This window comes from Gekko japonicus, unplaced genomic scaffold, assembly GCF_001447785.1.
Source record: "Gekko japonicus isolate JY-2015 unplaced genomic scaffold, Gekko_japonicus_V1.1 scaffold75, whole genome shotgun sequence".
NCBI classification, from domain to species: Eukaryota; Metazoa; Chordata; class Lepidosauria; order Squamata; family Gekkonidae; genus Gekko; species Gekko japonicus.
The window spans coordinates 781,276-806,938 of record NW_015173124.1 but is presented as its reverse complement, the minus strand read 5'-3'; the positions used below and the strand labels follow the sequence as shown (position 1 = coordinate 806,938).

The following is a 25,663-nucleotide window of genomic DNA, read 5'->3' as shown; positions in this document are numbered from 1 at the left end:
ACAGATATATCTGCTGGTCTTCATTGATAAAACATTAGTTTATTGGCCCAGGGGAAAGCAAGTTATAAATATAAATAACTGGGGGGATCAGTTTCAATTAGAATAATAATGCAGGGGAAAGGATAGACCTACTCTCTTCTTCCTACACATCCTAACCTGAATTCAGCTTAAAAAGACACTTGGGCCCCGGTCACACGAAAGGTTTTGGGCCGGGAGAGGGACGGATCGGGGACGCAGCAAACGGGCGCGATCCCACCGCAACATCTGGGAAACGTTGTGCACCCGTCCCCGATCCGGCCCTTCCGGCCGAAAACCCGCATCAAAAATACACCACCTCCAGAGGAGGTCTTACCGGAACGGCCGGGGCAAGCGCGGCCGTGGGATCGCTGGCTCGTCTTTCTGCCGGTGCATCCCCGGCTCCTGGCCAAACTGCGCATGCTCACACATGTGCAGTTTGGCAGCCTCCCATCGCTTTGTCCCCGGTCTCCCCGGCATCTGATCGTGCCGCGAAGCGATTGCGCGGCAGCTCACGGGATCTGTATGATCCCGCCACCGCGTCTCTATTTTGGTGCAGCTTTCAAGCCCCTCCCCTCCCCCCCCCCCCCCGTGTGGCAGGGACCTTGGAATATCTAATCACCAGTCATCCTTAACATATAAGACTCCCAGTAATGATTTAGGAAGCATTGGTTTTTAGTGGCCATATTTTATGCCATCAGAACTGAAAGCATTTTTTAAAATCTCACTCTTGCAAGTAAAATTAACAACATTTAGGAGTTCATGTTTCTCTCCTTACTGTATGAGTCTAGCCTTCTTTGTGTGCAAGGCCATCAAGCCCAGGCATGTGCTCAGGACCATCACTTTGACTTCTTCAGCCATCCAGCTCAGATACAGCAAGCATCTATCTGTCACCATGAAAGGACAATGACTTACTTTCAGCATCTCAGGTATCTGCATATTTGCATTCCAGCTCTGCTTCCAACAATCATACCTCTGGACTTTGCCCCCGACATTGGAACTACCCTGGCCATGGTCTATTCCCTTCTCAAGTCTAGGCTTTCTTTGTCCAAAACCCCTTTTGAGCCATTACTGGCCATTCTGGTCCATCTTGGGTTCAGTCTCCTGGGATGTGTACTGGCTGAATCCCTCATCTCTCTTGGGTCTTCACAGATGGGCTTGCTGGCCAAGCCGTCTGCTCTTCATTGCAGACTCTTCTCTTTGGAAGGTAGCTATTATCCCCATCAACACTTTGCCCTCTTTCGTCTCTGATCTGTAGCTGTATCTGAAGAAGTGAGCAGTGACTCACAAAAGCTCATGCCCTGCCACCTATCTTGTTAGTCTTTGAGGTGCTACTGGAACTCTTGCTCTTTTCTAATGCTTATCATAGTAACTGGGATGACATACAGAGCTTCAAAGTAACCTGGGAGTTTCTTGTGTGTGTGCTAAGTAGTTCAGAAGTTGTCACACACTATCTTGTATGAGCCCCAAAGCCAGGATCTTATTCCTTTCCAGAGATTTAGGCAATGAAGACTTTTTATATGATGTCACTATGCCTCCCAGTGGTCTGGTGTAAGTAGTGTTCACATTTTGAATAGATTTTGAAGAAGTCTTTTCAGAAACATGGGATGGCTTAAGGTGGGCAGCCATTTTGGTCTGAAGCAACAGAACAAAGTTAGAGTCCAGTGGCACCTTTAAGACCAACAAAGTTTTATTCAAGGTGTGAGCTTTTGTGTGTTTGAATAAAACATTGTTGGTCTTAAATGTGCGACTGGACTTTAACTTTGTTCTATGAGATGGCTTATTGATTTTCCCTTTCAACTGTTACTTTTGTTAAATCACTAATGCTAATGGGAAAAAATACAAAATTAATACATAGATGGCTTCATTCAGGATTAAACTGTGATAAAGTCATATATGTTAAGATAATTTGCTGTGATTATTTTTGTCCCTATTTATACCTTGTAATAGGAATGTTAGAACAGGACAGTTAACTTCTTGTTAGCCTTAGACCTACATACTTAGTGCCTAAAAAGGTAAAGGTTCCCTTGCTCAAAAGCCATTTGAATCCGACTCTAGGGTTGCGGTGCTAATCTCCATTTCAAAGCCGAAGAGCCAGCGCTGTCTGAAGACATTTTCATGGTCATGTGGCCGGCATGACTAAACACCAAGGTGCACAGAACGCTATTACCTTCCCACTGAAGTGGTACCTATTTATCTACTTGCAATTTCTTGCTTTCGAACTGCTAGGTTGGCAGGAACTGGAACTAGAGACAGGAGCTCACTCCGTCATGCGGCGCAAAACTCGGGTCTCGAACTGCTGAACTACCGACCTTCCACAGCCTGCAGTTCAGCATCTTAACCACTTGAGCCACCGCAGCTCCATACTTAGTGCCTAGATTGTCATAATTGCTTTCAGCAATAGCCACTTGGAGCTCCTGAGGCAAAGGTTGCTCTCTTCCCTCCCTGGCCTGTCCTAAATGGCAACCCTGCTGATGAGAATGTCAGAGTCCCTTCTGTGGTAAACTATATAGAATTAGCTGCTGTGGGAAGTAGGCTACAAGACTGGACAGCTGTTGGTCTAAATTCAGTAAAGAGAATGGTCCAGTATGCATTCATGCTAGAACCAACGTTTATAAACACCAACAGCTTCCATTCTCCAGTGTAGGCTGGCACTGCTTGTGACCACCAAGCCAAACTCAGCCTACCAGTGACTTGATAAAACTGCTGGTAGGGTAGCCTGTCAAGGAAAATCAGTGGAGTGTTGTTGTCAACCACCTGGGTGGCCACAGTAGATAATTGACAGGCTAACCTTTGGCTGGGTGGGTCACAAGTTGTGCAGTCCTGTAGCATAACCATTTACTACCCCTCAGTGAATGAAGAAACAGTCACCTGTAGCCACTAGAGAGCAGTAAAGAATAAAAGAAATCAGCTTCCTAGTCCTATAGTGTGTTTTTTTTAAATAGAAGTTGGTGAGGTGTGGCCTTTGCTTTAAAAGAGATTTGATTGGCTTGAAAGGGAGATGTTTTTGATAGGCTGAAACAACAAGCATAGGTTTGCTTAAGAAGCTGGGTGTCCTGTCTAGTGGAACAATAGTAAGAGTGTTTCAAGTTATTTTTGGAGTTGCCCTTAAAGGTAAGTTCTGTGTGGAATTATCTCCCTGTGGGGGGGCTGGAGGTTGTCATGGGAGGATAATTTCCTAAACTGAAGATGAGATTTGATGTAGGTTAAGGATGTAGTGGCTTTAATTTATCTTTTTGTTGTGGCAGGAAGCTCTATAGAGCCTCTCTGCTTTAAAAAAGTTTACTTGAGGAAGATCTCTGTGCATTTCCTTTGAAAAGAATCAGCAACAAATATTGAGGTTGTGAAACTCATGATAAAATGTCTCTAATGTTCTATGCTATAGACTGCGTCAGTGTGTTCCCTTAAATTTATTTTAAAAATATGTGGTTTAGAATGTGGGAGGGAATTTATCTAGCTGGTATTGGGGGCCTTGGGTCTTTTGGGGTAGCGTGTTTCTCCTCTGCCTTTAGGGCTGTGTTTTTTTCAAAAACAAATACAACAGTCATAAACTGGCTATGATTTTTTTCTGAGTCTGTGGTCTAAAGTATTCTTACCAAGAAGTAAGCTTCACCAGCATCATATTGGGATTTTTGCATAAACTTTTTAGGATCAGGTCATAAACTGAATTCTATGTTCAAAGTCTGGGAGGTTTGTTGGTTTTATCTCTCTGCAGTTAACTGACTAGATCATTGTTAACTTCTTTCTTTAGATACCAATATGAGTTGCTTCAGTTTCTTGAAGGTCATGATGGTTTTGTTTAACCTGGCCATAGCTGTAAGTACTATTTTGTTTCTCTGACAATGAGCAATGATGTACTTGGTGTACTAATAAAGGACTGGTTAGCGGAATCCTAACCATGTCAGTAGTTACTTAATAAAAGCCCCATGGGCCTGATAACTCAAAGTCCTGTGTCAGTAGATCTAATAAGATGAGACAAAATACAGTCCAGGCAAACACCCTTCTGAATATGGTTTGGATTGTGCTGTATGATGCCCTTCAGATTGATGGGGAATAGGTTGGACAGATTTAGACAAGAAATACTAGGCTTTCTTGAGAGTGTCTTAACCGGATGTATAATTGATCAACATAAGGTTTACTTATGGCCATATCTAATGTGTTATAATTAATTTTGATCACATAATACTGTCCTTTGTTCCATCTAGTACTTATGAATTCCAACAGTACCAGAGTACTATAAAGGATTTATATTGGATTTATAGTCTGTGAATGTACTTATCATGAACAAGGCATGTGAATAATCTTTGTCTCAAAGTAAACATTCCAAAAGCCTAATTAGATTAGTTTCTGGCCTCTTCTGATGCTCTCCTCGGACTGCATGCCCCTTATAGTCTTGTACAGCATATGATTATACGGTGCATATTAAGTGATGCTGAGATCTGTTTAACCAAACTAGTTATTGCTTTGCTGGCTGAGAGATTGACTTTTTATTGGACAGCAGAGCAGCAGTCACTTTACACTAGGACCTGTTTATAACAAACTTTATTGTTGACTCTGGTTGGTTTCTGCTGTTGACACACCCATGGGGATAAGTGCCAAAAGCTCCTATTGTATTTATTAAGCCTGATGGACAGGAGTTTCTTCATGTAAAGGCAAGCCAGGCCTACAAACTTGCAATGGATAGCTTAACTACAACCATGATGACGCAAGCCAAGGTACTCATTAAATTGTATGCACCAATCTCTTGCCTGTATCTGGACAGGCTGAGTGGGTGTTACAGTTTCTATGAGTCTGGAGTTGGTTTCGTACTTCAATTTCCATTTATAATTTCAATTTATAGCCCGCCCTCCCCACAACAGCAAACAGTGGAGCCCATGTCCCGATGACCCAATGATGCCTTTATAGCAACATTCTCAAGGATCTCTTGTATACAAGCTCATACCTTTGGTATAGTCTAATCCTAAACAAATCAAGAACTGCTGTGTACTGTGGCACTGTATGCCAAGGGTACTGAGGTCACTACAAGGTCCAGGAAGCTGTCGTCAATTTACAGTTTATAATCTACATACAAGTAACACCTGAATGCATTCACAATGGAAAGTAACAAAATGGGGAAGATGAAAAGTGGATGTATCATCTTCAAGATTCTGCAGTACTGTTTCCACTAGGGTTACCAAGTCCTTACTATGTTCTGGTGGGGGGCTCCTGTCTTCTTCCTGGAGACTTCTGGCACATGTGTGCAATGATGACGTCACTCAGAAGTGATGCCATCACGCACGGCATTTCATGTGGGAGATACTCTAGCATCTGGGGGGAAACTCTGGTTACCATAGTGTTTCTCACCAAATGCTAGAGCGTCCTCCATGCAACATGCCCGGGGGGGTGGGGTGGCAACCCTAGTTTCCACATTTAGAAAATATGTTTCGTGTAGTCTGGGGTCCCCAATCTTTGTAAGCCTGTAAGCACCTTTGGAACTTTGACAGAGGGAGGTGAGCACCACCCCATAATGGTTGCTACAGGAGGTGAAGCCAAACCAATAATGGCTGCCTCAGCAAGCAGAGCCACATGGGGTACCTCCCTCCTCATACCTCTTTGGAAGAAGGACAGGATTTTATTTTTGTTTTTGTTTTGTTTTTTAAAGAGGTGCCGGAACTCTCAAGAGGGAAATGAAGTTTTCAATCTGTATACTGAAAACGTGTTCCCCCAGAAAAGAATGTTATTGAAGAGGTTCCAGAACTCCATTCTGGTGTGTTCCCCCAGAAAAAAAAGCCCCAAAGAAGGATATTGTGAAGGGGGAGTGGAAACACACAATGACTAAAGGAAAGCCTATTCCTCCCAATCCTCCAATGGAAAACACTTTCATTTTATAACAAGCCCTGCCTTTAGGGTTCCTGGCAGTGCAGGAGGGCTTTGAGTGGGGATAAGTGGGGTCTCACAATGCTGGCTGTGGCATCACCTCACTTCTGGTTAAAAAAAGGAAGTGAAATAGGGAACTCTAGGAATCACCAGAAACTTTATGATAAAACCATATTCATCATAGAGTTTCTGGTGATTCGTAGAGCTACCCTATGTTACTTCCAGTAAAAAACTGATGTGATGCTACTGCCAGTTTTATATGGGACAAGTGTTGCCTTGCCCCATCCTGGGGGTTGCCAGCTCTACCTGTCTTACAATGGCCCCATCCACTTTCTGAAAAGCTCAGCAGGTGCCAAGGGAGGCACTGATGAACACCACATTAGGGAACCCTAATGTAGGCCTTGCCATTTATAGTTCTTGGCAGAATATTACATGGAAGAGATTGGGTGAGATTTTATGGCTGTTGGGGGCCATGCCTCAGGCTCATGCGCTATTTTAATCTCTTCAGGGATTATTTCCCTTTCTTCACTTCCTGATTTGACGTCACAATGAAAATTATTCATTAACTATTTTACAGCTTTGGGGATGTGTGTGTTGTATAACTGTTAAACTAATAATTTCTTGTGTGGGCTGAATAGGGCAAACTATACTTACCATAACCCAGAAGTCAGACAGGGGTGTGGGGGGTCATATAGGTGGTGGAACATGTGTCAACATGACTTCTATGCAATGCCAGGTATGAAACCGAAGGTCGTCTTTAAATTGGTCTGAGTGGTGGTGCATTTTAATATGCTTTTTATTTGTCCTTGTGAATGAACTACATTTTGCAAAAGATTTAAGGAAACCTGGCCCCTACCTAGCTCCATTCAAAAGGTGGGTTTCAAACTGTTTGCAAAAGGGACTGGTACCAAGACTCTGAAGTTGTATTAAGAGGAAATGGTTCATGTGTGTTTGTTACACTGAACTAATTCTTCTCCTATTAGTCCTGAGAGCAGGCAGAAGATTTATTCATATTTTTTCCTGAAGAAGTACACCCATAACCTGACTTTGTAAACACTACTAGTTCAAGGACTGCTTCATGCCAATGTGCTTCTGCCCGTCTGGAGAGCAGAATAAAGTTGGAGGAAAGAACCATATGAGCCTCTTGATATCCTTCCAGATCTGGATGTATATCATTGCTCAGTCAGTTCCCAGCTGGTCATATACTATATACCTCTGTCACAGGTGCCAACCAGCTGGTTTTTGGTCTTTGGGTTAGATGCTAGACAAGGGAGGGTGCTGGGAAAAGTCAGGCTTTCCCCCCACTCTGGTTTGTTTTTTCTGCATACTGTGTTATCCAAAACAGTTAGTCTCCAAAATCTGGTCAGTAATTAGCTTAAGGAGACAAGCGAGAGGGATCTCCACCTTTGTATATCAGGATTATTCCCTTAGAGAAGCTCGCAAAGTAAACCAGTCAGATGTTCAACTGGAAGTGTCTTTATTGAAAAATAATAAAAGAATATAACATACACACAAAGCACATGGGGAAACACACAAATTAACTAAGAAAAATAGAGAGGAGTGGGGAAAAGCAAGGCAGTTTAAGGGTTATATTTGTCATGAATGATGATGACGATGCTGAGTCCCCGCTTGAGTTGGCATCACAGCCAGAGGTGCCAGCATTGTTACAACCAGAAGCCAGCCCCTCTGACTCCTCATGAGTTGATAGCTTGCCAGTGCCTGAGCCTGTAAACCCTGCACCTGGTCCTGCAGCAGCCGAGGAAGCACAGGTGCAACCGAGGGAGCCCGCCTGACTCACCTCCACGGGTAGTTCAGCTAAGGGAGCGGCTCCGCAGAGACTCAGCCACCCGATGTTGAGATGCATGCTGACAGGGAAGGGGAGCGCCGAGTCCGGAGTATTTTCAGGAGTGGTGCCACCACCATGGGAAGCCCGACTGGAGGCCTATATAACTCCCACTCAGGATTGGGCTCTCCTGGAAGCATCAAGTCACCTCCATGCATGCCTCACATCCACCTTCAGCTCCTGCCCTCAGGCCCCCCCACTCTAGCTCGGATTCCTGGCTTCCTGACCCCTGCTTCAGATAACCCCTCTTTTGGACTCACAATTTGGCTCTCGCTCGGACTCTCCTTTTTGGGGGGGGGAGGATTTTGTTATTAATATTTTATTGAATTTTTCACAAAGTATAATCAAGAAACCTTATAATTTGACATTAAATACAGAACATCGAACATAAACAGTATGCTAACTTATCATGTAAAGGTGTAAAACATGTACAAAGATTCAACATCTGCGAACTATGTGTAGTAGAAATCAGAGTAACCAAACATCAATCTAGTGAGTATGTAATAACTTGGTGTTTCAGAGTTCTGTTTATCTTAGAGAGACATCCTAGCCAAAACTTGTGGGTAGCCAGGCTAATCTTTGTTATACTCCTTGCTCGGACTCTCCTGGCAGTAACCTCAGACCAGACTTGACTTCTGCCTCTCAGCCCAAGCCCAGCCCGTGACAATATTCACCAATCTTGGAGATTCAGGTCCGTGGACAGTAGGCTTGCCATTCCCCCATGGGGGGGGGGGTGTTGCCCGCTTTTAGGGCCCGGATCTGCTAGCCCAGATTCAGCCGATGGGGAAACCTGCCCCCAAGTGCCATGTTTGGGCCAGTGTGCCCGGTGTGGGGGGATGCTCTGTCATTCAAGGAAAATTGGTTTTCTTTAAATGATAGAGCCCCCCCCCCAAACATGCCCTGTGTGATGACATCACTTCTGGGTCTCCGGATCCGGGACCCCTCCGCTGGCCGCCAAGTAAGACCTGGCAACCCTAGTGGAGAGAGAAGCAACCAGCACTTCACAGAATGTGATGTCGATGTCAAGAAGAGAACACTCACACTGGAGATGAGTGGATGCATTTATAGGAAATATGTACCTTGAGGTGCTATGACAGGTCTGCCCCAAACACAGTGGCTTAATGTGTTTATCGGAAAGTTCCCAAAGACCTATACAAATGTTTGATAGTTCTCCTGGAGGGAGATCAAAGAACTGAGTAGCCCTCCTGAAGCTAGGATATGGCTGTTGATGTACACTGATGACCCCTGAAATACAGGATGGTTGACACTTCCAAGTATTATGGATATGCTAACAAGGATAGATGTGCCAATGGGGAAGCAGGATCAGAGATGAAAGAGGTCAGATCAAAGTATGAAGTTGCCTTTCTTGAGAAATTTATTGTTGTAAATTATGTATTACCTTTAGGGTGGAGGAACAGTTGTTTGCAAGACAGCCATTTGGTTCACTTCCAAACAATTTCCCAGGCTGATATTCTGACTGGCATTCCTGTTGAGGTCATTTTTAGGCCAGGAAGTATGTTAGATTTAATATCTGTTTGGAGTGATTTCATATGAAGGGTGCTTGGGCTTGTTTTGTCTCTGGGTACCAACTACCCATCTGCAGAAGGTAGCTGACTGCTAACAACTGTGCACACACGGGAGGCTGGAAGGTGTGTGACAGAAGTCCAACTGTCTTCTTCTGCTAACAGCTTTCCTTTTTTTAGGCTGTAGCCATTTAGCTACAGCTTGTCCCCAACTTGTCAGTGCTTGCTCTCTATAACTACTGTTGCCAGCTGTTCCTACAGCCTGGCTATGGATTAGCTCAGCAAGGTCATGGCAACTTGGAAAGTACTTCTGTGTCCAGCCTTTCCATGCCTAAAACTATCTTTAGGGTTCCCTTTTGAATTGATTAACATTTGTGGCAGTGATGGCTAGCAGGCTGCAGTGTCATTCACCTCTTGACTCAGCTGCTGGCCCAGCTATCCATTTGCCCACTGGGCCCTGGCCTGCCTGGTTTAGGATTGCCAACTCTGGGAGGGACCTCTGCATGATATAATCCTATGGAGTCCACTCTCCAAAGCAACCATTTTCTCTACGAAACTAATCAGTGTAGTTGGGAGGCTGGCAACCCTAGACTGGTTCCAAGTCTTGACTGTTATGTGGGTCTTTGGGAAGAGGAGGGTGGTGATGGCTGGAAAGCCAGCAGCTTATGGTAGTCTTACCTCACAGGTGGAAGTGATGTCATCATACAGTGACGTCAGGGTGACGCTCTGATATTTGGGCAAAAACTCTATGGTAAATTTGGCTTCTGCCATAGTATTTTTGCCCAAATATCAGAGCATTGCACTGATGTGATTATGTCACTTCCACGTCACATTGGAAGCGACATAGACATGTTGCTGCAACGTTGACTAGGCCTCACTCTTTTTCCAGGTAAGTCCCCCTGCTGGCCAGCTGATCAGTGATGGGCTGATGGGGCCTGGCAATGGGGGACCCCTGCCTCCACTGGGTGATTTGGCAACCCTACCACCAAGGCATGGAAGGCAGCATCAGTGGTTTATAGAGCTGCTGACCTTCAGGTGGGTCTTGGAGTTCTCCTGGAATTATAATTTATCTCCAGGCTACAGAGATTAGTTCTCCCAGAGAAAATGTCAGCCATGGAGGGTGAGCTGTGTAGCTTCCTCTCCCCACTCTTTGCCCTCCCTAGGTTCCACTATCAAATCTTCAGGAATTTCACAGTCTGGAGTTGGTACTCCTAGTGGCTGAGCTCCCATCACTTTCAGATTCTTCTGGATCTGGCTGTTTGGTGGCAGCAGGGTGGCAGCCATGGTGGAACACATAGACCAGCTCTGTGAGGTGTTCTTGGAGGGAACTGCCTACATCTGTTTCTGCTTGCCCTGTGCCCCATGAATTCCTACACGTCTGCCAGTAGCTGGCTTTCTGGGTTGGTAATGCTTGAGTGTTCTGCTTTGGAACTAGACTCTCTGCCTCAGTGTGGTCTTTTTCTGTAAATATTGAAGATATGTAGATTATATTCTAAAATAAATACTTAATTCCTTAATATGTGGTATAAATGTGAATTGACACATTGTGTTGGAGCCAGTGCAGCATTTCTTCAGGCGCAAGTCCTTGAGCCTGAAGAGCACAACTTACTCCGACTGTAGCCCAAAATAACCTCCCAATCCTGTTCCTGGGATAGACCTCTAGGAACAGTATTTCAGGAGGTGTTTTGGACTGCCACAGGAAGGAAGAGCTAAGGAAGCTGTGCTCTGTGGGCAAAAGTCCAACTTGGACTCTTCATGATGCCAGGCCTCTCCATGAATCACTGAAAACTCTAGGGTAAAACCATTTCTATCACTTTCTAGAGCGGCTGACATCCCTTCCAGGTTTTCCCCAGGAGTGATATCATACCATTGGCCTAATAGCTTTTCTTTTTCTTTTACAAATTCTCCCTCTGCTGTTGGGGCAGTGGTAGCAAAGGTGGGGCTCTGTTTTTTCTTTCTGTAAGGTGGTAAAAGTCATGCCTATATTTGTTTTGAAGGTAAACTCTCACCCTTTCCCTGGGTGATGGATTAACCTGTCCCGTTGCTCTCTCCTGTTGCCAAGAAACAGAGAAGAGTGTGTGAGTTTGTGCCTTTGCCTTCTGAAAGCAACAATGGTTGATGATGACCTCAGCTTTGAAGCAGTCTGTCATTGCTAGTTCAAGCTATTCTGCTTGTGTAGCTTGATAGATATTAGATTCTAGCCGATATGCTCGCTGTTACACTTAAGACTATAAGGAAATGGTTGCACTGAAATTGACTTCATTTCTCCTCTGCCCCACCTCAGGAGCATTTCCCAGCCTTGTGCCTGTGTGTAAACATCTGCTGGAGCAGTGACTGCCTTGCCCTTTTGTTTGAAAGCAAACAAAACTGGCACCTTTGGTCAAGGACAATGGTTTTGAACCTGTTGGGGATATTTCTGTACAGTGCTAAGAGCAAAACTGAATTTAAATTACAAGGGTGAAACTGTGAATAGCCTCTTGTGAAACCTCCCCTACGTAACAAGAGAATGGGCAGGGTTTCAGGGACTTCTCAAAGTGCAGGAAGTTGATACAAGACTAGTGATTAGAAATCTAAGAAGGGTGGTCACTACTGATACGATACCTGTTACAAAGGCAGAGAAGGCCTCCATCTTTAATGACATACAATTTTGCCCAAGCACTGCTTACCATGCAAGAGTGAGAAGAGGCATCTTCTGCATAAATTTGCCTGAGCCCGAGTTTGCTGTGTGTCTTCTCCACCTAAGAAATGGTACCAGACAACTAGTTGTGTCTCTTTAATTGGCATGTTCCATCTTTACAAGAGCAAAAGGCTGTCCCTGTGCTAAACACTGATCATATCCTAGTCTGGAATGGCCTACATTGCTTGCTTCCAGTTTCCAATGGCTTGATAAGTATTGCATACAAGGATGAGTGTTTAGAGATAATTATTCTAATGTGTTAGGATACCTAGTTAGTTGTCTTCGAATTTATTTTTTTAGTTCAGGTCTGTGCAGGGCCGGCTCACCCACTAGGCAAACTAGGCATTCGCCTAGAGCGTGGGCCGGCCCTGGCCCCTTAGGGGCGCCAAACAAGACCTGGCCTCTCCCCCCCCCCAAAAAAAAGCCCTGCATGATGATCTTGCTTCCCTGACTGGGTGAGTGCTGCCGCCGCCGCTGACTGGCCAGTGGTCCTAGGGCTGAGCACCGCTGTGCCAAACTGCACACGGCGGCCTCGCCCCCACCAAAAGCCCACACGCTGCCCAGAAACCCTGCCTCTTCCTGCCTTCCCCGCAAAGACTGCTGGCGGGCCCGCCTCGCGCCTCCCCTCAGACAGCACCCGAGCACATGTAGGCTCACTGTAGCCTGGCTCAGTCGTGGTGGTGTGTACATGGGCACGGCGTTACCGGCAAGTGTGCCCACACGGCGCTCAGGGGGAGAGAACACACTCCTCCTAGGATCTGCAGACTGCAGTCTTCCAAATAAGCAGCGGAGCCCCCTTCCTGCTCCCCACCACCTCCCAGACTTCTCCTCCTCATACGCATCTGGCCCCTTGCTCTCCTTCTTTTCCCCTCCAGGCTGCTTAGAACTGAGAGCACACTCTTGCGCCAGGCTGTTGGCCCGGCGCAGCTTTCCTCCTCCCTCCTCTCCAAACTCCCTGCTGCTGGTTTCGTTGTGCGTCAGCCGGTAGCGCCCCGATGGCTCCTTATGGCCCCTCCAGGCAGTCTTCCTCTTCCGTGTGTGAGTTGGGGGCTGGGGCTCGTGTTGCAGCCGGCGTGGCTTCCTTGGGGTCTGGCTCCATGCCCAGGAGCAGTGGCAGGGCAATCCCAACTGGCGTCGGCATCTCCAGGGACGTGTCACCATTGGGAGAATCAGAAACTGGAGGAAGGGGGGAGCGGGCTGGGAGCGGAGGAGAGGCCTCTTCGTTGCAGAATCCCTGCAAGCTCTCCTCCTCTTCCTTCTCTCCAGGCCCTGCCTGGAAGTTGGCAACCCCTTAATTAATAGGGACGCATACGGGGGTGGGCGCCAGCAGGTAGCCCTGCCTAGGTTGCAAAAAAACCTTGGGCCAGCCCTGGGGCTGTGACTATCTCTTGGGGTCTCCAGCTGGATAGTATGTTCCAAGTGAGCGTTGTGGTGGACCTTCTGGGGGTTTCCTCAGCTTTTCTCTGATCTTTCTCAAACCTGCTTTGTTCTAAAGTTCTGGGAAAGATCATAGCAAAGCCAGGGTGGCTGGTGTACGGGCAGGAAAGTTCGGACTTTCTGGGTCCTGCTGACACAGTAGCCATTTCTCCCTCAACAGCCATTTCCTCTGCCTGTCATCAGGGCTCCTTTTTCTTTTACTTTTAAAAATCCATGATTGAATAGCTTTATATTGATATACCAATATGTTTCAGATTCCCTGAATTCTCAGCTTTCACTGGGGGGGGGAAGTCTCCTGCCCCTTTCCTTGCAGAGCTATAAGGAAAAATACTTTTTCCATCAATTGAAATTTGGTAATTCAAAGAACTTAGGTGGAAGCCTTGTTGCTACTGCACTATTCTTAGCAGCCACAGCAGCCATGGGGAAATGACACTGGATTGTCTCTGTGTGTGGAAAGCACCTCTGTTTGTCTGCTGCAGTCTCTGCAGCTCTGAAATGTAGCATTTACCTATAGGATAGTTTTCCTTATACCCTGGTCCCCACCAGTGATCCTATGCAGTGTTCCCTCTAAGTTGAGTTAGTGTGGGCTAGCTCACAGTTTTTTAGCCTCCGGCTCACAGATATTTGTGTTAGCTCAGGAAGGATGGCTCCAGAGCAAACTAATTTATGCAGTAGCCAAATGACCTGCTCACAACTTTAATGCCAGTAGCTCACAAAGTAGAATTTTTGCTCACAAGACTCCACAGCTTAGAGGGAACATTGGTCCCCACCTCCCAATCTACTGAGATCATGACTCAATGCTGATGCAGGCCATACTGGATGCATGCAGCGAGCAAATGGGGAGTCTTTCTCTGTTAGTACTGAAATTAGAGAAGGTATCTATTTTCCATGGGAAGGCTGCAACTCAGTGGGAGAAAGCGTGTTTGTCATGCAGAAGACGGTGGATCTGGAGGTGCTTGGAGAGGCTTCTGCCAGAGATCTGCTGCCAGTCAAAGTAGACAGCACTGAACTAGAAAGACCCGTGGTCTGGCTTGATCTAGGATGACTTTGTACAATCATCCCAATGTTATGTGAGAAAAAGGACACTCATTCCACTCCGTGTATAACCAGGGGTAGACCACCACCTTTTTTGGTTTTTATTTGAATACAAAAAAATACAAAATGGGACTAGCTCTCATTTCCTAAAAGGGTAAAGATATTTAAAGTTTAATGCAATCACTAATTTAAATAAAATTGCAATGTTTTTATCATAGTGATAGTTTTATCTAACATTTTGTTTGATCCCTATTTCTTACTGAACCTATGTTATCTCAAAGTAACATAGCAAAATAACAAAATGTTAGATATATACTGATAAGGGCTCTTTAAGAGCATCTGCTGGTGTCATCATTTAGGGTATATATCAATAGAATAGAGAGACTCATTCAGCTTTGAAGCTTAGTCTGATACAGACAGGTCCGATATGAGAAATCTTCAGAGGTAAGCGTTAGCTATGATAAAACTATCACTATGATAAAAACATTGCAATTTTATTTAAATTAGTGATTGCATTAAACTTTAAATATCTTTACCCTTTTAAAAAAACGAGGGCTAGTCCCAACATTAACTGTAGCAACTCCTGAGAAGAGGTACCTTTAGAAATCAGAAAGTGTAATTACAATTCAAGGAAAACTCTAACACAATATAAGGTAGTAAAATAATCCTTTATTGCAGGTTTTTTACATTATGTAGATTACTATTATATGGATTATGTGAATGTCGTGTAATTAATTCTGTTTTGCAGTTGATTTGCTTCTGATGAAGTTATGATACGAAACCAAGCAAAAGCTGGCTGCTTTGTTAGGATATGTTGACTGTTATTATGATTATTCCACAGTTTCTTGGCTATCAGCAGTAACAATTGTACTGTTTGTATATCACTGAGATATTGTATAGTATTGGCTTTCATGCCCTGTATGGAATTTTGTATACTTTGAGATAACATTCAAATATAAAAGTGACTGTATTTGCTTACATATCTAAGTGTTTGAGTGAGTTCACCACACTGTTTTCCCCCCAGTTTGCCTTTTCCTTTAGTCCTTATACTGGGAGGTCTGTCTTTTTGGTTTTGCCCAATGGGTGTCTGGCATCCCTATGCCTGTCCCATACTTATTCTTGTAAATAAGTTTATTTTCTCTCTTAGCTCGGTGGGGCAGCACTCCTGGGCATTGGCATCTGGGTCAGTGTTGACAGCACCTCTTTTATCAACCTGTTTGGCCCACTGTCCTCCAACGTCTTGCAATTTGTGAATGTGGGCTACCTCCTTATCGCCATTGGAGCTGTCCTGTTTGCACTGGGCTTCCTAGGATGCTGTGGAGCTCAGAGAGAGAGCAAGTGCCTTCTGATCACGGTAAGATGCTACCACAAAACGGTTGTGGTCTCTGGTCTGCTACTTGCCTACCCATGTAGGAGAGTTCATCTATAGAAAGAGTGGTTAAGGCATGATGAGAAGCTGTCCTCTTCATGAGGCTAGTCTGTTAAAGCAGAAGGGTCTCTGGACCATGCAGTTAATCGACCACATGAGAGAATTTCTTAATCCTGACTCTTCTGTACATGGTAGCTGTGTTTGTGGGGGCGTGCACTTTTCTCTTAGGATGGTCAGTGGTGGATTTCAGTCCTCCAACTCTTCTTTTAAAAGCATTAACCATTCAAACTGAACTTTGTTTAATCATTGTGCTGGTATTTCAATGACTTATTTTGGTTACTTGAATTTGATATGAGGCAAAGCTAATGTTCAGTAAAATAAGTACCCTGGACAAATGCAAATGATGGTCTTGTTTTCTCAAGCTGAAAATGACTTCTAGTCAAAGATCGTGCAGCTTTTCTAGTAATTTTGTTTTGTTGATATGCTTTACAGCATCTTAATCCATGGCTTCATATCCTTTTCTTGGAAGGTGTCTTCCCTGCCATTGGAGACTTTAAAAATTGTGTTGCTTCTGCTCTGCTTTTTAGTAAGCAAAATGTTTTGCTCAGACTGCAGAAAAGCTTGCATATCTGCCTAAATTTCTAGAAAAGGAATGAAGAAGTGACATGGTATATGCTCTCAGTAACCTGAAAAGGATGAAAGGAGTTTTTACTGGATGGGATGGAGATGGTTCAAAAGGCTGTTTTTTTTTTTAAAAAAATGGTTCTTTTTATTTGAAGAACAGTCTTTAATCAGCTTCCTCTTAAAAGACGTAAGCTAGGTCATTCCCCACTATGTAAGAGAGTTCTCAGTTACTGAGAAACCCCTACTAGAATATGCTGTTAACATGCCCTTTTTAGTTCAGAGTTCAAGGTAACTGGTCAGGGAGCAGTTATAGCTACAAAGAGCTGTAGAGGACATTTGCAGTCATTCTGTTTTTGCTCACTCCACAGAGAACCAGTACAGTCTGACTCTTTTCTCTCTTCCTAGTTCTTCTCCATTATCCTGATCATCTTCATAGTTGAAGTTGCTGCTGCAGTGGTGGCTCTGGTCTACACATCTGTTGTAAGTAGAAGGGATGAATGTGGGGCAAGAAGACTTAAGTGAGAGGAGAGTAGCCTACTGTCTTCAGCCTTGGATATTTTGGGTGGCTGATTGACTTCTTGAATTGATTGATATCTTGAATAGTTGCTGATAGGGATGCCTCTAGGAAGTGTGACAATTCTACTCTTTCAAGGAGTAGACTTCCAATCATCCACTCTTATAGCATACTAGGAAAAATGTTTACATTTGAAAAACTCAACAAGCACAGATAAAGTTCCAATTATGGAACAACCCCCCAGGGAGGTGTGCCTGGCTCCCTTGTTGCCTGTCTTCAGGAGGCAGTTGAAGGCAGTTTTATTCAGGACTGCATTTGACTCATTTATAGTTTTTATTGGCAATCCTAATTGGAGGTTTTTGGTTGCTGACTTTTAATGCAGTTTCTTTTTATTGTGTTTTTTAAAATACTGTTTTATTCATATTGTAAGCTGCCTTGAGTTCTGCAAGGGAGAAAAGCAGCTAATAAATGTTGTAAATATATAATTTTTCATCTCATTCAACTCATTTCATGAGTTTTCTTCTTTGACAAGCTAAGAGGGGTCCAGGAGACTATGTTCAGCATGGTTGAGGTTTGCAGCATGAAAGCCTTCTGATAATTTGGCATAAAAATATGAACAAATGAGCACAATTGCTTTTGTGTACTGCATATAGGAATTTGACTTGAGTTAATGGAACATATTTAAGGTAATCAAGTGGCTTAATGTGCAAAATGGGTCCAGAACTTCTCAGAAGGGAGGCTATACTTCTGTGGTTTGTACAGCAGAACTTCTAAAGAAAGCATGCATGGCAAAGTAAAATGCATGACAATAAGATGCGTGACAGTTATTGGATTTTACCCTTTAACATACATAAAAATTTTAGGTGCATGCGAAGACGAAAAGGTCTCCCAGCCTTTAGAAGGAGATCTATGGACCTATTTTATTTTTCTGGAGACATGAGAAGCCAAACTAGTAGGAGCATCCATGGTGGTCTGATCATGTGTCTCTCCTAATAAAAATAAACTTTGCTGTGTCTAATTTTTCACATCAAAAAGGGGTGTGCAAAAGCGAACCCCCGTCTTTTACATAAGAGCAAAGAATGCTTCCAGCATTCAGCACTTACTCTGACTAGATAAACCTAAGAGCCAGAGTGCCCAATTTCACCACTTCTTTTCCCGGCCACATCCCAGCTGGTATGTTCCGCAGTAAAGGAGACATGCTATCCACTAAAAAAATTGGAACGTATCTATCCACTAGAAAACAGGGTAGCATGAAGTCCTTACCAAAAGAGCTAGATTTGATTGTACCTTAATATGAGTTCCTCAAGGAACTCAAGGAATCAACACTGCCCTGTTTGTTAATGGATAACTCCTTTGACGAAGATGCAGAGGAGCCATGATGTGGCAGTTGCCAGAAAAAGCAGGAAGTGAAACACATTGTGACAAGGAAGCCTCAAAACAAGTGTTTAGGGGAAAGCAAAATTATTGCTGCTTCAATGTAACAAGCCTTTTGCTTGCAACAAGGGGAAATTCTACTTCCCACACACCAGATATGGTTAACACTTCAAAGTAATAGTTGTTGGCCTATATGTTCCATAGTTACAGAAAGAATAGACCTCACAAATGTGCAGTAGTATTTATGCAGGTTTCTTTAAAAGTCCCATGGGGTTCAATAGGACTTTCCCAAGTAAATAAGGCTAGTATTACAGGCCTCATCAGTTAAGAACATAGAAGAACAAGAGAAGAGATTGGATTTATACCCCGCCCTTCACTACCCAAGGGAGTCTCAGAGCGGCTTACAACCTCCTTTCCCTTCCCCTCCCCACAACAGACACCCTGTGAGGTAGGTGGGGCTGAGAGAGCTCTGACAGAAACTGCTCTTTTTTCAAGAACAGCTGTGCCAGAACTATGGCTTGCCCAAGGTCATCCAGCAGGTGCAGGTGGGGGAGTGGGGAATCAAACCCGGTTCTCCCAGATTAGAGTCCACACATTTAACCACTACACCAAAGGGCCATGCTGGATCAGACCAGTAGTCCATCTTGTCTCTCAAACTGGTCCACCCATTCCTCTGGAGGTCCAACAACAGGGCAAAGGGACCGAGGCCTTCCCCTGATGTTGCCTCCTGACATTGGGATTCAGAGGCTGACTGCCTCTGAACGTGGAGGTTCCCTTTAGTCACCATGGTAGTACCCACTGATAGACCTATCCTCCATGAATGTATCTAATCTCCTTTTAAAGTTTTCTCTGCCAGTGGCCATCACTACATCTTCTGGCAGCAAATACCACATTTTAATCACTCTCTATGTAAAGAAGTACTTCCTTATGTCTTTCTTGAATCTACTGCCCGTCAGCTTCATGGGATGCCCCTTAGTTCTAGTATTTGGAGGGAGGGAGAAGAAGTTCTGTTTGTCAACTCTCCCCACCCCTGCATAATTTTATAAACCTCTATCATGTCCCCCCTTAGTCGTCTCTTTCCTAAATGAAAAAGTATCAGATTCTTCAGCCTTTCCTCATAGGGTAGGTGTTCTAACCCCTTAATCATCTTGGTTGCCTTCTTATGTACTTTTCCATCTCTAGAATGCTCTTTTGATATATGGTGACCAGAACTGTATACTGTATTCCAAATGAGGCTACACTATAGTTCTAAACAAATGGCTCACATTGGATGCCTTGTATAGCTTCTGCAGTATCAGTTTAGTTAGATGGATCAGATGAAAAAGGCCACATGACTTCAGAAAACTATTATAAATAATTATTGAGCAAATAGGATTTTTGTAAATATTCCATTCTTATTTTCTGTTGTGTGCAACTGAGAAGAGTTGGGGTAGTAGTTTCTTATGAACTGGTGTGTCATATGAAGACTGAAAGCAAAAGTAGTGTGGAATTGAGTCTTTGTCTCTCCAACAATATTACTACATTGTTTTGGGCATGATTACATCTTTCTTTGCAGGCGGAGACTATATTGCAAGGAACAGTAACCCAGACATTGAAAAATGACTATGGTCAGAACAATGAAGTGACAACTGTCTGGAATAAAACAATGGAAGAAGTAAGTTTTCATAATTATGAAGAATGACTACTGACTGATACTTTGCTTAAACTTCTATAGAAAACCCAAATACAAGATAACAATGGCATTGCTTTGCTTCATCATGGTTTTGATTTCTACTGGGATATGTGTCTGGTTCTAGCTGGCAGACTTGACAAGGGTACAAGCAACCAGTGTAGAAGCAACCAGCACAGGTTATGAAAAAGTTCTTTGGAGTTTCAAACACACAGGGAAGAACAGACTTTGAGTGGGTAACTGTTGGTTTAAATAGCTAAATGGGTGCCATTATGCAGACATGATTGCTGTGAGAAGAGCAAGACATGATGAGTTTCCTGTTGCAAAAGAGTTTCTTTTATTGAATTAAACAGTAAATGAGGAGGGACTATTTATAGTAAGAGTTTTTTAGAGCAAATGGAATTGTTCAAGAAACTGGTACACTTCAGCGTTTTCATGTCTGGAGGTCTTCCAGTGAGGTCTGCTGGCTTCTGATATAATAATACTCAAGTTAATAGCTTAGGGTTGCCAGCCTCCAGGTGTTGCCTGGGGATCTCCTGCCTTTACAACTGATCTCCAGCTGACAGAGATCAGCTCCCCTGGAGGAAACAGCTGCTTTGAAGGGTAAACTCTATGGTATTGTACCAAGCTGAGACCCCTCCCCTCCCCTCCCCAAACCCTGCCTTCTCCTGGATATATCCCCAAAGTCTCCAGGTATTTTCCAACTAGGGGTCTCAAATCCCCCCCGGGGGGCGGAATTCCCCCCCCGGTTTCGAGCCCCGATTCCCACTCCCGTGGAATCCCTCAAATGGCGTCGCCCCGCCCCCAGCGTGTGACGTCACTTCCGGGTGACGCACGCGCTACATGCGCGCGCACGAAGAGGACGCTGTCCGGGAGCCCCCTGCTCCCGGACGAATTTCATTTGGCAACCCTATTTCCAACCCAGACCTGGCAACCCTATTCTAGCTAGAAGCCTTCCATATTTGACTAGATATTAACATACACATTTCCCCTACTCCACTTCCTTTAAATCTGACACCTTGAACATTATTCCTTCTCTGTCTGCTTTGTATTTTCACCACTGTAAGTGGAAGAAGCAACTTGCAGCTTAGAATGATCGCTGGAGGCAAAAGTTTCTGGAAACATGGGTTTCATTAACAGATAAATACTAGTGTCACCTTCCACCACCACCGTACCCTACTGTTCCATCTCCTGTGTTGGATGAGCACTCCTGTGCGGCAGAAATGCAGTCGAGGAATATGAAAAGGAAGCAACTTTTTATTCATTCTCTATAAAGCATCAAATTTACTCCTCTTTTGTGAACGACACTGCATTTTGGAGACTATGTTGCCTAGACATGCAAAGGCAAAGGGTTCAAGCAAGTTCTAGAATCCATATCCAGTCTGACTGAGCTGAGGAAAAGCAACCTGCAACATAAAATTGTCCTCCACAGGAGTGCCTTTAATTTCTTACTGGTGTTGTAATGTGCATGGCTAGGTGGACAGGTGTCCCTTCTGCTTGCTCTGATACTGGAGATGATGCTAAAAGTGGAGCAGTAGCATCCTGAGCAATTAGAGTGGCCAGAATTTACTAGTATCCCTGACTGCTGAGCAGAGCTGTTGTTGCTTTAAGGCTGTGGTTCAAGGGTAAACTCTAAGTCTGATGAATACCTTAATTTTGGTGTGATGATGATGGTTATCGAAGTTGCTGAGTAATTCTGCTGTCTTATGGAAGCGGTACTTGTGAAGGGACACAGGAATATGCTAACATCCTTTTTTTTACTCCTCAGCTGAAATGCTGTGGCTTAATGAACTACACAGATTTCAATAACTCATACTACTATAACCATTATAACCACTATCCACTATTCTGCTGCAAGAACAGCACGTCCTGCACTGCGGAAATGGCTCATACGTCCAATATAACAGTAAGAAAACAAATGGCTGTTCCTTGCATTGTGTAGGGGGGCAGGGATTTCAATACACCCAGCCTTTGTATTGGGGGCATCTTACCAAGGTCAGGTAATGGTGCTTCTAAAATAGGTTAAGATGGTTTTTCTGATGGCCATGAACAACATTGCTCTTTTGGGGAGCAGAAAGCTGGGTACCTCTTCTGAACTCGTTAAATCTTACAGCTGAGGGGGTATTTTATAGATAGTGATTAGTGACTTTCACTCAGATAATAACTGTTATTAGGGTTCTGAGCTGAGGACAAAAGGAATATGTGTTTATAAAATGATGGGTTTAGTGTATTTTTTTGTTTTAATTAGTGTGTTTTGTGATTTTTTTTAAATACTGTTTTGTTTTACTACTGATCACCTTGGGTCTTGACTTGGTCAGGACAAAGCTGGGTATATAAACATTTTAAATACATTTCTGTCAGATTTATGGGTAGAATTTCTGGGGAACCGGTTCAACTAGAGTTATGGATGGGTCTGCATACTGACCTCTAGCATGGCCATGGCCAGGGGTCGTTTCGTAGAAAAAGAGCTAGGGGAACTCATTAGTATAACTCATTAGCATACGCCACACCCCCTGACATCACCAGAAATGTGCCATAAGGCCACACACCCCACCCCCAACGGTCCCAGCCACCACCGTCGGCCTTGCAGCTCCACTGCCGAGCCCCATGAGGGGCCCGGCGGTGGACCTGCAAGGCCGGCGGGAGTGCAAGGAAGCCCCACGAAGGCCCTCCCTGGCCCCAGGCAGGCAGGGGTGGGGAGAGGCAGGGAAGAAGCAACTTACCCTCCCTCTTCTCCTGCCTCCTCTTGGCTGAATGAGGGCCGGAAGCGGGGCGGCCGGAAGCAGGGGGCGGGGCTTCGTCATGTGCTCCGCCCCCCATACCTCACCCGGGGGAACTGCGATCCCCCACGATCCCCCCCCCGAAATGACCTCTGGCCATGGCTGCTGTGATCCAGGCACTTCCCAACCTGGGGCTGGCAACCCTAGTTGTTGGGCAGGTGGAGGCTCTGCTCCCAACTTTCACCATTCTATACCTGCACAGCCAGCCACAGTCTCCTCATCTGACACCATTAATCTCTCCTGTAGCTGATTGCCGGAGCCACCATGGCTGCAACTGGGTGACAGACAAAGGCTCCAGTGGGGGTGGGGAGGCACAGGAGACCCCCCCAGCAATGCTCCCTCTAAGCTGTGGAGTCCTGTGAGCAAAATTCTACTTTGTGAGCTACTGGCGTTAAAGTTGTGAGCGAGTGATTTGGCTACTGTGTCAATTAGTTCTGGAGCCATCCTTCCTGAGCTAAGACAAAAAATGTGTGAGCTGGAGGCCAAAAAACTGTGAACTAGCTCACACTAACTCAGCATAGAGGGAACACTGGCCCCCAGTGCAGGGCCCATGGCAAATGACCCAGTTGCCCAATGGCTAAGACCACCCCTGGTGCCTAAAAGCTTGTGAAGTTGCAGATAGGGACATACACACCACCATTCCACTCAGTTGAATTTTAAGTCTTCATCCAGCTTGTGAAAAAGCCACTATAGTATGAGGGAGGCTTTACATTTTGCTCAGTAGAATGGTAAGGTACATGTCATTGGGTTGGATCCAGCAATGCATAAGTGGCGATGTAAACAGACTTAGTACAGTTCTGCTTCCATATACCTTACAGTGCCCAGAAATAGCTTGCACAACACCTTGTGCAAATGGGAAAGCAGTTTGGGATACAATATGTTTAACATGGTGCAAGGGGATAGCATGAGGTTATTTCCATGCTTCTGCTAGCAATAAGGATCATAATGCATGCAAAAACCATCCAGTGGATCCAAGCCAGTATCTCCCCCCCCCCGCACCTGCCTAGTGTGCTGAAGCAAGCTTATGCCAGTGGGGTGACCTCTGAAATGTAACTGTTTCCCATTTCTAATGCATCTCTCTTGTTTGACTATGGCCTGTACTGTAATGAAAATTGCTTTTTTTTGTAAATCCTAGGGCTGCTTTCCTCAGTTGCTGTCTGAAATACGTTCAAATGCTGGTGTAGTAGGAGGAGTAGCAGCTGGGATCTGTGTGCTGGAGGTATGTTAATATATGGAGGTATATTTCACCCCCTACTTTCTTCTGGCTGCGGCTTTTCCCAACCAGCAGAAAGCAGGGGATGAAATTTCTGCTGGTCATGAAAATGGCTTGGAAACCATTTAAATCCCTGCTTTTTGCTCTCCACGAACCACCAGGAACTGCATCAAAATTCAATAAAATTTGTGGCGGCTCTTCAGTTCATGAACATGGCTTCATGAACCAGCTACAATTCATGATGAACTTTAGTTCGTGAGCCGGATTGTGCCCATCCCTAGCAGTGGTACATGGTAACAATGAAGGAAGAACCCTTTCATAATAACAAAGGCCTGATCTTGATCTCCACAGGAAACCTTTATCTGTCTTGGTGTGAATCAAATGTACAAGCTATATGTTGCTAAGCTGTATGCAGGACTTGTCAGTACTGAACACTTTATCTATCCATCCTCTTCTCCCTCCTTATAACATCTATAAGGTTTAGTAAGAATGTACAGTCTGTTCCTAGTTTTGAAGCTATGTCAGTGTAACGAAACTTGAACTGAAGTAGTAGAAAATTGTCCTTCTGTCCCATTTTGTTTTCCAGATTGCAGCCATGGCTGTAGCCATGTACCTGTACTGTCGCCTAGATGAGAAGTGAGTAGGACAGAAGCGTAGGAGGACCACCAGTCAGGAGGCAAGAGAACGGCACACCTAGCAACCTTTTCTAAAATGTGTCTACAGCAATCAAACATTTCTTGGGCCTGAGGCATCTCATTTGATTAATTTATTTGACTCTACCAAGCTGGAATCTATAGTATGTACATGAATGAAAAGTGGTTTGATATGAAATTTTTGTGAAGCGAAGAGCTCTTGTTTTGAAAGCCAGAGATAAGGAGACCAAGGACTGAAAGGAAGACAGTATCTCTCCCTTCCAGAAGTTGCCTTTGTTACCACAGGGAACTTTCCGGCGAGTTAGATACCTGGCATCCTGAAACTAGTATGAAATCTCTCTCTTTTCCTGGGAGAATGAATTGTTCAGAATGCTGCTGATGGTTTTAAATGGCTCCCATTTCAATGCAAATAATAGAGTTTTAACCCCCAGATGATATAAATAGGAGTCAATTGCACTTCCGGGTATAAATACCAGCCTAACTGGTAAAACAAAAACCAGGCAGCTGTTGGGATTGGTGCTGCATGGCTAGAAGACAGAAACAGTTCTTTTCTGCATGTCAATGTATGGGGGGAACTGACCTTGCCTTGCCCCTCTCCTCCTCCTCCCTCTCCCTTCCCCCAATAAGTTAATTGCAACAAACGAAAGTCTGTCTGGGCTTTTAGATAATCTGGCCATATCTGAAGGGAGCTCTACCTATTGTATATTAAGTCAGTTCTCTATATATGTATTTTTTTACTCTTTGTGGATACAACCTAATTTATAATCTAACAAAAATTATATCATTTGCACATTGACTATTGCAATAAAATCTACTTTTTAATGAAGTCTTGTGGATATGGGTGTCTTGATGCATAGTTTTCAATCCTTACAGCTTCAGAATACCTTTAGGAAAATAGTAAGTAATTCAAGGGGATAAAGCTAACTTCAGAACATGTGTGTATTCTTCCCCAGGGCACAGGTGTGTGTTTAATAGAAGAACTGCATCACAGAAAAATGGTCAGAATTGGGAGTGTGTATGAGCTGCAGTGGCTCAAGTGGTTGAAATGTTGAACTGCAGGCTGTGGAAGGTCAGTAGTTCA

General features: G+C 44.4%; 1 protein-coding gene across 1 annotated transcript; it reads left to right on the top strand.

Annotated features, from left to right (window-relative positions):
- Positions 1 to 3,058: 3,058 nt before the first annotated feature.
- TSPAN1 (tetraspanin 1) lies at positions 3,059 to 25,331 on the top strand. The gene is made up of 8 exons (XM_015421965.1): positions 3,059 to 3,129; positions 3,767 to 3,831; positions 15,534 to 15,740; positions 16,785 to 16,859; positions 19,823 to 19,921; positions 21,705 to 21,842; positions 23,852 to 23,935; positions 24,516 to 25,331. Exons 2-8 carry the CDS (start codon positions 3,775 to 3,777, stop codon positions 24,567 to 24,569), a joined length of 714 nt encoding a protein of 237 aa, XP_015277451.1. The 5' UTR covers positions 3,059 to 3,129; positions 3,767 to 3,774; the 3' UTR covers positions 24,570 to 25,331.
- The last annotated feature ends 332 nt before the right edge of the window (positions 25,332 to 25,663 follow it).